We start from the raw sequence: 14,496 nt of genomic DNA, 5'->3' as shown, positions 1-14,496 counted from the left end.
TGATTATAGAAAGAATCTGTGTCCTAGTTATCTAGGTTGAGAATGCCCCCAAGAGGAGCTCATAAGGATTGCCATGTTAAACCCTGCAGGTGGACTTAGTCCGACATGACAATGAAGTTGAGTGGTACTACTCTTGGAGCTAGATATTAATTAAGTGAGTTGTCAGTAACTTACTTAATTAGTGGGCATTTATTATCTTAAACACAGGGAGACTAACACACTCATGATAAGAAGGAGCCCATAATGTAATTTGGGATTGGTGCAGTAGTGCGATAATAACTCTCTAGTGGAATGAGTTATTATCGATGAACTTGAGTTGTGTGTTCAGGGCGAACACGGGATACTCAAGCTCATCGGAAGGCCAAAACCAATTTCTCCTCTAGGTTCCTGTCGTAGCCTCATTATAGCCTCAAGTCCATCCAAATATAAGTCCATCTTGCTGTCCAAGAAGGGGCCGGTTCAATGCTTGGTGACCAAGCAAGGGTCGGCCACATCCTCTTCTATAGGGGTGGGCCCTATTGCTTGGTAACCAAGCTAGTAGGGGTCGACCACAATAATTCAAACAAGGAGGGTTGTTTTGAATTTTTTAAAATCTTCTCTTTGTAGAAAATTATAAGTTTTAAAAAAGAGATTTTAATTTTTAAAACTTTCCTTATTTGAATTAGACCACATGTTTTAATAGAGAGTTTTTAAAGTTTTAAAACTTTCCTTTTTTAACCATTCTCATGGTTTTATAAAAAGGAAGATAAGTTTTAAAATTTAAATTTTCTATCACCATGTTAAAAAAGGAAATTTTATAAGAGAAGTTTTAAATTTTAAAACATGGTTTTAATTTTTAGAACTTTTCTTTTTTAACTCCTAATTTAGGAAAGAGAGCTTGTAAAATTTTATAAGAGTTTTTCTTCTTGTAAATTTTTATAAAAAAAATAAAATTCCTTTCCTCTTATGGGGACCGGCCACCCTTGCTTGGTGCCCAACCAAGGTGGTCGACCATGTTTAAAAAATAAAATCATCAAATTTATTTTTGTGTGATTCATTCAATCAAGAGGAAAGAAAAGGAAAATTAAAAGGGAAAAGGAAAAACTAGAGGAAGATTTTAATTTTTGTAAAAATTCTTCCCTTATTTGCCTTGGGCAAGTATTATAAAAGAAGGGGTGAGGAGGCTTCATGTGACACAACAATTCTTATTCTCTTGGTGGAGTTTCTCTAGGTGGTCGGCCCTCCCTCTCCCTTCTCTTTTCCCTTTTGCTCTCTTCTCCTTGGTGGTGGTGGTGGCCGGATTTTAGAGGAAGAGAAATGATGCTTTTGGGTGGTGTTCATCTTGGAAGATCCTCGCCCACACGACGTCCAAGGCAAGGTGAGGAATACGACAAAAGATCTCGAGGTCATTAGCATACAAAGAGAAGGTATAATTAGCAATTGTTTTCTGCATCATGCTAGTTATTTCTTTTTGTAAGAATTCCAAACACATGAGGCATTAGATCTAGTTTTTTGAATTAGTTTTTCGAGTTTGTGTTTTCTTCTTTTTCAAATTTGTGATTCGATTGTTCTTTTTGGTTAACCTAGAGTTATTTAAGGAAATTAAATATTAGCTTTCCTTAAAAGGTTTTGTCTAGGCGGTGGTGATTGCTCCCATATCCAAGAAGGTCATGTGCCTCGTCATGCAGTCCTAGAAGCCAATTTTAGAAATTAATATTTAATGCAATAAATAACATAGGTTGATTTGAATCAATAGTGTTAAGTTCCGCTTGCGATTCAAATCTAAACCATTAAGAATAGATAAGTTAAATTTAAATCAATGATGTTAAGTTCCGTATGCGATTCCTAATTTAACTTCTAAAGAACACAATAGGTTATTTAAGGAAATGTTCGACACTTGTACAAAAAAATTTTGTACAGTGGAATCGGTACATTTTCCGAGGACTAACCAACAATCTCTTGATGGAAGACGACATTTCTTCAAAAAAGATCATTTTAGGCCTGGATTGAAACAAAAAGACGCCAGTCTCTGACCTCTTAGGGTAGGAGAACATAAAGAAATTCTGAGGGGTTGAAGGGATATCAAAGAGGTGGAAGAGCATGAACAAACCACAAAGATAACGAAAGGCATTGGGGGCAAATTATTGCAAGGGGATATTGAAGAACTGACTTATTTCAACCAGAAAAGAGGGAATGGGAAAACACAGACTTGCTGCTATTTGATCTTTAAATAATGTGACCTGATTCTCAGGGGGGAGATGAGGACGAGAATCAGTATCAGGAATAGCAATACGATAAGCTTTGGGAATTCCATACAAGGAATGAAGAGCAGACCTATCATCTTTGTGAAAGGTCGAAGAGGTTTGAGCATACCACGTAGAAAATGATTCTTCAGCCATATATGAATATAAGAGTAAAAAATGACTTACTGAAGCCTTAGGAAGAAAGTCGACAAGGAGAGGCTGGAGGAGAAGGAAGGACGGCAAAAGCTAAGTTATGGCACCAACAAAGAGCGTAAGGAAGAAGACGAAGGAGTAAGAATATAAAGGGTTTAGGGTTTGTCGAAAATATTGACTAAAAAAAAATACCGTTGGATGTGAACAAACCTCACAATGGTAGTCGTTGATTTATCAAAGAAATAATATGATAAGACGTTGCCAAAAAGCATGTGAGCGATTATGTCAGGAGGAAGAAAGTGGTAACACGTGTTGAAAATCCATAAACGGGCATTTATGATGGACATAACACGGCAAATCATGCCCGGATTAGCGTTGCAACATAGTACATCGTCAATACTCTCTTTCCGTTGAAGAACCAATTAACGAGGGGAAGATTTTGAAAAAGGTATTCGACTTCCTAGGTGTAAGAAAGGAGGGAATGGAAAGAAAATATAAAATAACATTAGTAAATCATGACTTGTTAAAATTCAAAATTTATCAACAGACTATGATGCCGACCTATCCTATAAGCAGGCCGGAACTCAGAAATTTGACCAAATTCAAACTCGCCCGAACTCATACACAAAGTGTCTTATTTATTTATTTCTTATACTATCAACTACGTGCTTACACATGCTCCTACTCTCAAATAAACACATGAAACACTGATATCACTACTAGTGACTTTGTAACCACATAAGGAAGGGGGAATATTTTGCTCGGTACTGTTGTAGGTCGAAGAAAAAATCTGTCGTCCTACGGAATCTCATTTTCGTTTATAGACGCTAGATTGTGCTTCCACACCTAAATGGAGGCGGGAAATAGAATAACATCATGGGCAAAGAGGAGAAGTTTGCCCTATCCTATGGCGTTTGTGGGGTTCCCCCTCACAAACAAGTGACTGAAAGGTCCTCTCCGACCTAATCTGAGCCAACTCGGCTTCCAGAAGATCCACCTTAGCGTTCTGCCGATCCAGAGCTCGTTGCTGTTGAGATATTAGTAAACCATCCGTATAAGCTTTTCTGTTTAGATCGGCCACCTCTGAGGCATGCTGGATCCTTAGAGTATCCAGCTCCTCAGTCTTTTGCTTCAACTCTGAGTAAGCTTTATTCCTCAAAGCCACTTCTGACTGAACCTGTGATTGAGCTGAGAGCAGACACACCTCTAGTTCCTGTTGAGGGGAACGATGTAAATCTAGGGCTTGCACGACCTCGTTTAAGAATTTCTCCTTCTCGCGTAGCAGTTGATCCCAAGGAGGGGGTTCTGAAGCCATGACTCTCAATAAATCTTAAGAGGAAAGTAAGACTATAAGGAGCGAAGGTGAAGGGGGAAGGGAGCAAGGGCACAACTCTATTTAACTTGCAAAAAGGGATCACGAGATCACTGTAGGAGAAGTCACCGGATCACTGTAAAAGGAGTCACGGGATCACTGTAAAAAGTATCACAAGATTATTGTAAAAGTTATCATGGGGATGCCACAGAAGGTATAAAGAGGTCTGAAATAGACTTAGGTCTAGTCAGTCGGCTATACTTCCTTCGACTAGACTTGAAGGGGAGACTAGTAATATGGGTTATGATGAGGGAACCCTTTGCAGGAGAGAAAAAAGGGGTAATGAGGACAAGGAAGGCGGAAAAATAGCAAGATAAGGATGTAGTGGGTTGCCCGGAAAAGGGTTTGACTAGGTAAGAATGTTGTTACACGTTTGGCAGGCAAAGACTGGTCGAACGTAACGGACCGACTGAGCATATGAGGCAGGCAGGAAAAGGCCTGCCGAGCATAAATAGCCAACCGAGTATGAAAGTATTTAGTTTCATGCAAAATGAAGACATAGCACGTTCGACAGACAAAGATCGATCAAACGTAATAGACCGGCCGAGCGTATGAGTTCGGCAGGAAAAGACTGGGTGAGTGTAACAGACCGATCGAACATAGAATCACTTAGCCTTAAGCTGTCCTTAATGCTTATATACACCCAACTGGTTAATCTCGGTCGATAAGATAAGATATTTCTCATATATACAGAATGAGCTTATGCGACTAACTAAGTGTGTGTAACAGGTGAACCATAAGAATATGTGATCATATGACAACTTAATTAATCTGGCTGCAAATAGCTTCTAGAAGTCTCCGTAGGTATGCTAAACGACAAAGAACGTACATATGGGGTAAGAAAAAGATTCCTTAAACTATTATTGCAATTTCGACTTACGTCATCTCCTAACAAACTTTAACAAACTGAGGTCCACCTCATGACTGTGGAGGTTAGATGAGGTGTAATAAAAGGGGGAATCCTCTCCACTGGCCAGGTAGGCAAATGTACGCATTGCATCAGAATCGAACCCTAATTCCATCTTTTTCGGTACTTCTCCTTCTTCTCCGAGAGACTGAATTGAGCATCGGAGGGCCTAGCCAGGGATTCCCATCCCGGTCTTAGGTCGCTAACGCTTTGTTGGTAGGTCTCATAGTGCACAGGAGGTGGAGATCATCCATTGGACCGCCGAGCCTTCGCTAATCCACAGTGTTCCTCATCGGAGTTCGCTTTTCCATGGGGGTACCTCGCCGGAGTTCGTCTTTGCGAGGTGTTGTTCACAGATCTGTTTTGGTTTTCTTAGATCTATTATTCTATATTTAGCCTCTTGTGAGGTCCGCTGTGGGTTTCTCGGATCCTCCTCTGTTTGCTGGCATCAGAGTTATAGTTCATCATCGCCCCTCATCACCCAGCGCTTCATTCCGTAAGCTCTCAGAGAGGATCAAGTATCAAAGCCGTATCGATGATGGTAACTAGATCCTCTACATGTTTTGTAAGATTTTAATAGATATAATGCGGTTCAAATATATCATTATCGATGAAAAGAAATTTTTAGCATTTATATTCTTCCCCAAATAAAGTGAAATATTTTGAGGTCTTTGTATTCCAAGTCTTGATTACAATTTTTCAAAACCTCTTAAAAATTAATAAGATCCTAACTAAAAGATCAATCATGCAGTGTGGAATGAATTTGAGTGTCGTTCAGAATTTGAACAGAGTGTGATCCAGAACACACTAGGGGATGAGTTAAGGCAAAGCAAAACAACAAGATCATGATCCAAAGAATTAATATTGACAATTTGTTTGCTCAATATGATGCGAGAACATGTAATATGTACTACAATACAAAAAGATACGATGAAGCAATGGGCAATTAAGCTGATGCTGAACTACTATCAAGTGTGATAAACCATGAACTCTAGACAGATTCATGCAAAACCTAAAAATAAAAAGTAAATAAATAAAGACACCGCTCGATTACTATTCTATTGGAGTTCGAGGTCAAAGAGTGCTCCCATGTGTTCTGGACGATCGATGAGTTGTGGATTCACACGAGAAGCGATTTGGTAGAACACCTGCCATGTTAATAAGCTATCGGAGCCGGACTGATGTCGAGATCCCACTGCTCGCTCAACTTGGACGGTAGAGGCCACCCGCTCCAATCCTCCGTAAAGCCCACGACAATGCTTGCTAAGGTGCTTCACATCGAACACCCTTTTGCCGAAAAAGAAGTGAACAAGGTGCAAGAACTCACGAACGGTCTTTGGTAATTCATAGTCGCATGTCAGCATCTTCACTAGGAACGCGAAGTCATAGGCGCCTTGGAAGGTAACCCAGGAGACGGGAGAAAAGTGGCCAAAGGAAAGCAAGCCGGAGGTGGCCAAGTGCTGGGCGAATCTGCAAGAGTCGATGCCCCATATTTGATTCTTTTGGAAGTCGATGCCATTAGCCTTGAGCAGCTCGACGGAGGAAGGGGCGTAACGGTCGCGGCTGATGTCGAAGTCGCGGAAATTAAATTCCCACACGTAACGCACATAAGTGCCGTCACTGTAAAGGTCACATGGGAGGTTGCCGGCAGCGTCGGAGAGAGTGAGACCAACCTGGACGATGCGGAGGGCCTCGACGTTGGCCCGGATCAAGTCGTAGCGCTGGGGGAGGGTGAGGGTGCAGTAGGGACCTTTGGAAGTGACGACGACGCCAGGATACTCGGTGTCCAATGCTACGAAGGGGTGGAACGGGAGGGCGGAACGGATGAGGGAAAACTCCTCGTCGAGGTTATGAGCCCACACGGAGCGAACCTCGACTCTGCTGGTGCTGGCGGCGGAAGAGGAAATTAGCATATCGTTGTTGACAACTGCGACAGCCATGATGAGGAGTTTGATGATATTAGAAATACGAAAGTGGAAGCTGAAGAGGAGTTTGATGATATTAGAAATACGAAAGTGGAAGCTGGAGATCGAGGAGATGTTAGATTTCGAGTTGGAGTGGAAACTGAAGGGAAGGAGGAGTTTAAGTAGAGCAGGAAATGAGAGAAAATCGCCAGATAATAAACAGATTAAACAAAATTAGTTGCTGCGAAGCGAATTATTAGGAGATATATATATATATATATATAAAATTTATTTATGGATGGAATTAATGATGCTAAACAGGCCTAATCAGGACTTTAAGTTAAGGATAAATCTGGCGCCAAATCCATCTGCAATTAAGAGCTAAATTAGGGGTTTAGTAGTAATTAATTAATTAATTAATTAAAGTTGTTGCCATCGAATCATTCTTTTTTTTTTCTTTAATTAATTTTCACGTGGAATTCGTCATTAATTTTCCTTTTTTGAAATTTTGACTCATTTGTTTTGGTTTGAATTTTTTTTTAAAAAAATAATGTTTACCAACACCACTTTATTTAACCGTGTGACTTGATTATATTTTTATTGTTATCATTTACTCAGTTTGTTTGTATTCAATATTATTTGCATTTTTAATATTATCTCTCAACATTTGAAAGTTATTTTTAAAAGTATCATTTTTCAAAAAGTTTTTTTAACATACAAGAAATTTGAGATACAACCACACACCTGTTGTTTTTTTTTCATTTAACAATAGTTTTATTGAAAACCGTTGCATGTTGGATATTTTTGTTTTATAAAAGACACCAGTTTTTAATAAACTGATGTTTTATGTAGGTCAAAAATAATAATTTTTTTAAAATTATTATTTTTTTTTTGGTATAACCGTGGTTGATAACTAACTATTAATGCTGTTTGTACAGTAATAGATAACAATTTTATTAAATTGTTGTGTATGTATGTGTTTTGGTGTCTAAGACAACAGAAATTATTTTATAACCCTAACTTTTTTTCGCCACCTCCTCTCTCAGTCGCGTGTGACTATATTCACCGACGCCTATTGAAGCCACAACTGCCTTTGTCATCCTCTTCTTCGCCGTCTCCTCTGCTACTCACTTTGCGACCGCACGGGGTTCTTCCCTTCCACTTCTCTTCCTTCTCCCTTCACCTTCCCAACCATCTCACATGGCCTCACTGCTGCTAGATCCTCATCATCCGATGGAGCACGCCGCCTTCCTTGTTGTCGCCGCTCCTTCCCAGAGCTCTCAGGTGGGTGAGGGTAAGGTATTATCTTCTCAATCCTCCTTGCTTTTCTTCGTCCCCCTTCGTATTTCTTCACGTTGTCTGGTGTTGGTTTTCCTACTTCCAGTTGTTGGTATTCTAGGTGATTCGAATTGTGTGCCTTGATGTGAATGATTTTTTTGCTCATTTATTTTATTTTTCCGATCCTCCTTGGTCCATTATTTTGTAAGGTTGAAGGCCTCAATTTTTTTGTTCTCTTAAACAACCCCAGTTTTTTGAAAAAATTTTAGATAGCGTAACTTTCATTATCCTATTCTATCTCTTCATCTCTTATATGTAATGTTATTCATAGTTACCCTTTTTCATTTTTCATGATTTTCAGCTGTTCATTAGCTTTTCCTTTTTTAAGATCTCACAGTTTTATGCATTCTAGTGATAGCATTTTATTTCAATTGTATGCAGATCTCTCTATGGTTGGTTTTGTTGTGGATGCCAGTTCCAGCCATGGTCATTGTTGCCAAGATATTCTTTACATGTTTGCTTGATATTGTATTTTTAACGTCCCATTTTACGAGTGTTAATGTATTATAGAAACATTTTCCACTTTCACAGTTGTGAACAGATGCGTACCAGAGATATTCAATTTTTTGTTTTCATCATTCTTTTCCTATAACATGTTTTGGAGATTAAGTCTCATCAACACGCTTTGTCTTATGTGAACTAGAGATATTAAAAAATATATATCATTATTTTTACAGTAACGTGTTTTGGGGATTTTAATTAGTATCATAGATGCACTATTTGTTTTCTGGCCTCTAGTTATTTAGTTTGCATGTGTTACTCCTATATCCAGTTTAGTCAAGGCAAGGCTTGGGTCTTAGCTTTTCGAGTCTTTTGTGTTTACATGTTTGTTGGTTTTGACCCACATCCAATTCCTAGCTTATGGGCAACCTAAAATTAGTAACCAAACATGCAAAGTGTCAAAATGTTTCTAGCCATCTCAAGGGGAAAAAACCTTTGTATGATGCTACAGTACTTTCTTTTATATGAATGCACAATGATTCATTATTATAGCTCCTTTTGATTTGGTCAATTTTATGGTGGCTTTTAACTATAAGAATGCCTTTTCTGATTATCATGATTTGTAAATGCTATAGAGACTTGGCATGGAATCCTAATTATTGATTTTGTAGATGTTCATCAATGCTTTTGATAAAACTACCGACTTGGATGTTCTAAACCACCCAATTCCAAACTTCATCTACTACATGGTATTATATTGTCTTGTATTGATAAACTATTTCGTCTCAGTTTTTTTGACTTTGAACTATGTCATCAGGGATTTTTTTCTCTCAGTTTACTGAGCTTCTATGTTAGTTGCTAACTCTTGCTTGATTGCAAGTATTCATGTTCCTTGAGTAACTCTAAGTATTGACCTTCATATTTATTGTTTTACAATTTTTAGTTGTTTTGTTTTTGCATACATGTTACTACCAATTATGTAAATCAAACTTCTCATTCATAATGAATCTCAGCAAGCTTCTGTTGCTGAGGAAAATGATCACTACAACAAAATCCCTCATAGATATCAGTGGAACAACAACGGTTTTAAGCAAAAATCGATGTCTTTGAGTATTTTACACCGATTTTTCCAAAAATCGGTGTTTATGAGTGCAGATTTTAGCTCATAGACATCGGTTTTTTAGGCGATGTCTATGAGCGCCCTTTTTTTCGTTAATAGACACCGATTTTAATATCAGTTTTTAAAATCCGGTGTTAATGAACCAAAATAAAATATTTTAATTGTTCCCACAAGCCAAAATCTGCAACGCTGTGAAGTTCCCTCCAAACCTAAATCTATATCCCGCCCCTTCCTCCGCGCGACCATCTCTCTCGCGATAAACCTAAACCTAAAACCTCCGACCATCTGACCATCTCTCTCAGCCTAAACCTAAACCTCCGACCATCTCTCTCAACCTCATCTCCCTCTTCCCCCTTCCTAGATCCTCTCCCGATCAGGATCAAGACACGACGAACTTGCTTCTCCGTCCAACCACACCGCATCTCCTCCAACTCCTCCATTTGGTTGAGAAGAGGAGGCCTTCTTCGCATTCCAGTAGTTTTTGCTTCATCCATCTCCGGTCCAGCATTCACTGCCACCGCTCGAGTCCTTTTTCACATTCTGGTAATTTTTCCTTTATACATCATCGCTACTGAATTTCTTCCTCATCTTCGACAGTTTCATCTTCTTGATCTCTTGTTTGCAAGTATTAATTGATTGATGCATGCAATGTGTTTGATGAATTTCCTCAAACACTACCTTGAGTTGATTTTATCATTTTTGTTTGATAGATTGAGGAGTTGTTAGTTCCTGTTGCTAGGTTGGTTTTATGTAATCCTTGAACTATCAAGTTTCTTTTATGTCTAGGTTAATTCTTTTCACTGATAGGTCATGGTTTCTAGTTTAGAAATTTATTGGTATAATGATGAAGTAGTTGGTTTCTGGTTTAAAATTTATTGGTATAATGATGAAGTAGTTGGTTTTTGGTTTATGAAATTTATTCGTATCCTTTTCTGGTCTAGGCTAATTCTTTTCTGATTTTAGATTCATTAGTACAACAAAATGGACAAGGCATGGATGTCAAAGGATAGATTATCACATGAGTTTGAACTTGGACTAGAATCTTTCTTGCAATTTGCGCTGCAACATGCTACTAATCCTACTAGTATACCTTGTCCTTGTACGAAATGTGGCAATCTATGGAACACTAATATTAATAGCATAAGGGCACATGTGTACTGTAATGGTATAGACTTAACATACAAAAAATGGATATGGCATGGGGAAGAATCTGTATTAGGAGATTTAAAGAAAGATGCAGCTGGAGAAAGTGAAAACTATTTTGCTGATAAACCTATAGATATGGTACACGCTGCATATGAAAGTTCAGAGAATCCAGATCAATTTATAAAATTACTTGAGGATGCTGAGAAACCCCTGTATGTTGGGTGTACTAAATTTACAAAGTTATCTGCAATTATGCAATTATATAACTTGAAAGCGAAATACAGCTGGAGTGATAATAGTTTTACTGAACTACTTGTCTTGTTTGGAGAAATGCTTCCCGTTGACAATGAATTGCCTTTATCTTTATATGATGCAAAGAAAAGCTTATGTGCAATGGGGATGACTTATAAGAAAATACATGCTTGCCCTAATGATTGTGTCTTATACTGGAAGGAGTATGAGGATTTTACCGATTGTCCTACTTGTGGGTTGTCAAGGTGGAAGTTGGCTAAGAATTCTAGGATAATTGAAGGAGTCCCTGCAAAAAATTTTATGGTACTTTCCTCCTATTCCTAGATTTCAAAGAATGTTTCAGAGCAAGGAATATCTAAGGAGTTAATTTGGAATGCTAATAAAAGAGTATGTGATGCCTATATGCGACATCCAGCTGATGCAACTTGTTGGAGACTTGTGGATCATAATTGGCCAAATTTTGCTTCTGAGACCAGAAATCTAAGGTTGGCCATAGCAGCTGATGGGATCAATCCTCATAGTTTGATGAGTTCTACATATAGTTGTTGGCCAGTTATAATGATCACCTATAACCTTCCTCCATGGTTGTGTATGAAGAGAAAATATATGATGCTCACGTTGTTGATTTCTGGTCCTAAACAGCCGGGAAATAACATTGATGTGTACTTGGCGCCTTTGATTGACGATTTAAAAGAATTATGGGAAGTTGGTGTTGAAGCATATGATGCACACCGAGAAGAAAGATTCTTGCTTAGAGCTGTCCTATTGTGGACAATTAATGATTTTCAGGCATATGGAAACCTGGCAGGATGCACTGTAAAAGGATATCAAGCATGCCCTATCTGTGGTGAGAAAACTTGTGCAAAAAGGTTGAAGCATAGTAAAAAAATGTCATTTACAGGTCATAGACGGTTTCTTCGTAGAGATCATCCTTATCGAAGGCAGAAGAAGGCATTTGATGGGACGCAAGACTTTACTATGGCCCCAAAACCACTAACTGGTGATGAAGTTTTAAAAAAAGTAGAAGGAATTACATGCCGATGGGGAAAAATTAGAGCAAATTTTCAATCAAAGGAAAATGATGGTAAGTCCTGCTGGAAAAAAAAATCGATATTCTTTGAACTTGAGTATTGGAAAGATCTGCATGTTCAACATGTTCTTGATGTGATGCACATAGAGAAAAACGTTTACGAAAGTTTGATTGGTACATTACTTGATATGCCAAGAAAGACAAAAGATGGAATTGCAGCAAGAAACGACCTAGTGGATATGAAAATTAGGGGAGAATTAGCACCACAAAAAGGGGAGAAAAGGACATGTTTGCCCCCAGCATGTTATACATTAAGCAAGGTTGAGAAAAGAAGACTTTGTAATTCATTGTTCGGAATTAAGGTTCCCACGGGTTACTCCTCTAACATCAAAAACCTTGTCTCAATGAAGGACCTAAAACTGGTTGGTCTTAAATCACATGACTGCCACACCTTAATGCAACATTTGCTTCCAATTGCCATCCGTGGTTTTCTACCCAAGCATGTCAGAAATGCTATCACAAGGTTTTGTTTCTTATTCAATGTGTTATGTAACAAAGTAATAGATGCCTCAAAGTTGGATAATGTACAAATAGAAATTGTGACGACGTTGTGTCTGTTTGAAAAGTATTTTCCACCTTCATTTTTTTATATAATGGTTCACTTAACAGTTCATCTTGTACGTGAGGTCAAGTTGTGTGGACCAGTTTGGTATAGATGGATGTTTCCATTTGAAAGATATATGAAAACATTGAAAGGTTATGTGCGGAATAGAAATCGACGAGAAGGATGCATGGCTGAATGTTATATTGCTGATGAAGCTGTAGAGTTTTGCTCAGAATTTCTATCTAATATGAACACGATAGGGATTCCATCAAAGCATCGTGAAACAATAATCACTAAGTCCTTGTCAGGTGCCAAGGTGCACTTCTGTTGTCATGATGAGTGGGAACAAGCACATCGGTATGTATTGGAAAATGAAGCTGAGGTTGATCCTTACATTGTGTAAGCCCTCTAGTTTAGTAATAATCTCCTGAAATTGTTTAAAAAAATATCTGATTAATCTCTTCAAAATTTTTTGATTAGGGAACATATGACACACTTGAAGCAAAAATTTCCTATTAAAGGTGCAAAGTGGTTACAAGATAAACACCATAGAAGTTTTATTTCTTGGTTCCATGTAAGTACCATAAATATTAGCATGTTTATTATTGAACACAAGAACTTTAAGAATTTTAATAATTAAACCCCCTTATGATGAATTGTAGGTTACAAATACAACATCATCTTCCTCCAATCAATTATCAGAAAAAGTGAAGCTGTTGGCAAATGGACCTAGCAAGCAAGTGCTAAAATACTCTAGTTATATGATCGATGGGGTCACTTATTACACGAAAGAACGTGATAATGTTACAGTTGTTCAAAACTTGAGTGTAAGCTTGCTCGCACAAACAATGCAAGTTGCAAGTTCAAAGGATAAGAATCCAATTATAACAGACATGATGTATTATGGTGTGATACAAGAAATATGGGAGCTCAATTACCATGATTTTCGAGTTCCAATGTTTAAGTGTGATTGGGTAGAGAATAACACTGGTATTAGAGTAGATGATAATGGTTTCACCTTGGTAAATCTTAAGAGAATGGGATTCAAATCCGACCCATTTATCTTGGGCACTCAAGCGAAGCAAGTATTTTATGTAGAAGACCCTCAAGATCCCACATGGTCTATTGTACTTTCAACTACAAATAGAGAGTATTTTGAATACATCACTGATGATAAGTTGGGAGATCCTTCAATCCACTACCAATGCTTCACAAAAGGGATGCCATCAATGGATATTGACGAAACTGATGACAATGAACCATCCTGTATTCGTGGAGATTGTGATGGGATTTGGGTTGACAATGAGAATTTTTAGTTTGGTAACTTTATTTATGGTTTATATATGTGGCTATTTACTTTATTTTGGTAACTTTGGTTCATTGTTTGGTAGTAGTTTTTTTTTTTAAAATATACGAATGTTTACTTTGTTGTGATTTTGAATGATATGCTCTGCTCTATTTCAAATTCTCACTGTTATGATTAGGTTTTCGACACAATGAACACTAGAAAAAAGGCCCATTTAGCACGTGATGATGATAAGTATTCACACACAAATGCAAAAGACAAAGGACAAGATCAAAAAGAGGGTGCTGAGGATAGCCAGGACATAGGATCAGACGGGACGACCCAAACAACAAGATCAAAAAGAGGTCGTACACAAATGAATAAGCTTGTTGTTCAAAGGATTCAGGGAGTCAAACAAAGTGTCAAATTTAATGAGTATGGACAGCCAGTTGGCCAAAAGGCTTCTGAATTGCAAAGTTTTATTGGTGTGCTTGCTCGGGAAAAAGTTAATATTAATTACCACTCTTGGAAGCAAGTGCCGAATGAAGTTAAGAACATGATATGGGAATCCGTCAATGTAAGTAACATGATACTTTCTTATGTGATGCATTTTTTTCTGTTCTTTTATTTATATACTTACGATATTTGTTTGTGTAATTGACAGACCAACTGGACCCAAAATGGAGGAATGGGTGTTTGATCTCTGCAAACACCAAGTGGCG

At 38.0% G+C, this 14,496-nt stretch overlaps 1 protein-coding gene across 1 annotated transcript; it reads right to left on the bottom strand.

The window, feature by feature from the left end:
• Positions 1-5,712: 5,712 nt before the first annotated feature.
• Positions 5,713-6,594, bottom strand: LOC122034004 (probable CCR4-associated factor 1 homolog 11). Its single transcript, XM_042593142.1, has one exon. The coding sequence runs from the start codon at positions 6,592-6,594 to the stop codon at positions 5,713-5,715; it is 882 nt and encodes a 293-aa protein (XP_042449076.1).
• Between the last annotated feature and the right edge of the window lie 7,902 nt (positions 6,595-14,496).

Source organism: Zingiber officinale, chromosome 11B (assembly GCF_018446385.1).
Source record: "Zingiber officinale cultivar Zhangliang chromosome 11B, Zo_v1.1, whole genome shotgun sequence".
In the NCBI taxonomy this organism is placed as follows: Eukaryota; Viridiplantae; Streptophyta; class Magnoliopsida; order Zingiberales; family Zingiberaceae; genus Zingiber; species Zingiber officinale.
Note: the sequence above shows the minus strand (reverse complement) of the source record. Positions and strands in the feature narration are given on the sequence as shown.